Below are 2,074 nucleotides of genomic sequence, written 5' to 3' on the forward strand. Positions count from 1 at the left end.
GTGATCGATGCCAGTAGAATGCCACTTGTACACAAGTCTAAGCTCGATCAGTCTGGGTCGGGTCACCTGGATGAAAGTGTATGTTGTAAGACATGAAACATCCAGGGACACCAAGATACAACGCTGACGATCAGTCCGAGTATTGTAACTGTAAACGTATGTTGAACTGTCGTGTTTTCATGCAAATGATACATGAGTAAATAACCCCAGTGAAATGTATTTTGCTTATAAATAGGATAATTTCACGTCTGCCGGCTTACAATAGAATATACATCTGCTTAGTGAGTCTCTCATTGCTTTTTCGTCATGTACAATTATGGCTATACTTCGTTGAAGAGGTGTAATAAAACCGAAACATATTCGGGAACGTCTCTCATTCGGCCAAATTATTGAAATAGTATTGGACATCGAGCAATTGCTTTCTTTTCCTTACCGCGTAATTATAATCAACAGGATTACTCCATTGATCACCACATTTAATATACTGACAACTTAACTCTCTTTAATCTTTCCCTTTTACTTGTTTCAGTCATTTGACTGCGGCCATGCTGGAGCACCGCCTGTAGTCGAGCAAATCGACCCCAGGACTTATTCTTTGTAAGCCTAGTACTTATTCTATCGGTCTCTTTTGCCGAACCGCTAAGTTACGGGGACGTTAACACACCAGCATCGGTTGTCAAGCGATGTTGAGGGAACAAACACAGACACACAAACACACACACACACACACACACATATATATATATATATATATATATATATATATATATACATATATACGACGGGTTTCTTTCAGTTTCCGTCTACCAAATCCACCCACAAAGCTTTGGTCTGCCCGAGGCTATAGTAGAAGACACTTGCCCAACGTGCCACGCAGTGGGATTGAACCCGGAACCATGTGGTTGGTAAGCAAGCTACTTGCCACACAGCCACTCCTAACCTAAATTGAATCCTTAACAAATTGATGGTAAATGTTTTCCTCCAAAATAATTCCACTTAATTTTTTCTGTCTCAAACAACAAACTATATGTTGGCATATGAAGTTTTTATGGGAACGCTCCACCATCATTCCTTTTGTCAATGCACATGTATTCACAGCAACAGGAGTGTATTTTCTCTGTATTGATCTCAAGACAGTCTATCTTTCTTGTTGATGGCACTGGATGTTGTTTCAGCAACAACATCATGCAGTATTATCAATGGCATTTTTTCACCAGTTGCTGATCATATATGTGTAATACCTTCCACAGAAATGTGACATAACCGACTTTATCTGTCGCATCTTAGCGTTTCAGGGCATCACTGTTTCTCGCGAATGTTTGTATGTATGAAAGGATACAAGTGTATAGTAGTAGTAGTAGTAGTAGTAGTAGTAGTAGTAGTAGTAGTAGTAGTAGTAGTAGTAGTAGTAAGAGCAGCAGCAGCAGCAGAACTGTGGACTTGAAAGGTCTTTCTATAAATTTGTTTTCCAATTGGCATTAGAAAGCTGTGAACCATCTGAAACTCAATCGATTACTGTATTCTTCACGTTTCCTTTAGGTTATGTCACAGCTGAATTTCCACGGAGATTTAAAAGAGTTTTTCAACCACCTTAAAGATATTCCAGAATTTTACAACATTTCCGAAGTAAGTTGCTATGAATTTCGTCTGTCTGTCTATCTATCTATCTATCTGTCTGTCTGTCTGTCTGTCTGTCTATCTGTCTGTCTGTCTGTCTGTCTGTCTGTCTGTCTTTGTATGTATGTATGTATGTATGTATGTATGTCTGCCTGTCAATATATCATATAGGTGTAAAATGAAAGAGAACGACATTCATTTGATCACGTTTCGTAGAGTTCTAACATATTTCTATCAACAATTAGTTTTAAGAATCTCGTTGCTTAAAGTTTCACACGAGAGTGGAAATGTCACTCCTGGTCGTTCGAATGGTCGGAAGTGTTCGTTATTCGTTCTTGGAAAAAAACTCATTGGCTAAACTTATTAATGATCTTAGAGAGTAGATGAGCACAGCAACGTGATTCCGAGTTTCATATACATATATATATATATATATATATATATATATATATATATA

General features: G+C 37.9%; 1 protein-coding gene across 1 annotated transcript in view; it reads left to right on the forward strand.

Moving 5' to 3' along the window:
* The window catches only part of LOC106870641 (uncharacterized), a 133,163-nt gene that overhangs the window by 103,196 nt on the left and 27,893 nt on the right, over window positions 1–2,074 (forward strand). The window contains exon 7 of the mRNA XM_052974538.1: window positions 1,540–1,626. Within this exon, the coding sequence (XP_052830498.1) occupies window positions 1,540–1,626 (87 nt within the window). The remainder of the gene's footprint in view (window positions 1–1,539; window positions 1,627–2,074) is intronic.

This window comes from Octopus bimaculoides, chromosome 18 (assembly GCF_001194135.2).
Source record: "Octopus bimaculoides isolate UCB-OBI-ISO-001 chromosome 18, ASM119413v2, whole genome shotgun sequence".
Taxonomy (NCBI): Eukaryota; Metazoa; Mollusca; class Cephalopoda; order Octopoda; family Octopodidae; genus Octopus; species Octopus bimaculoides.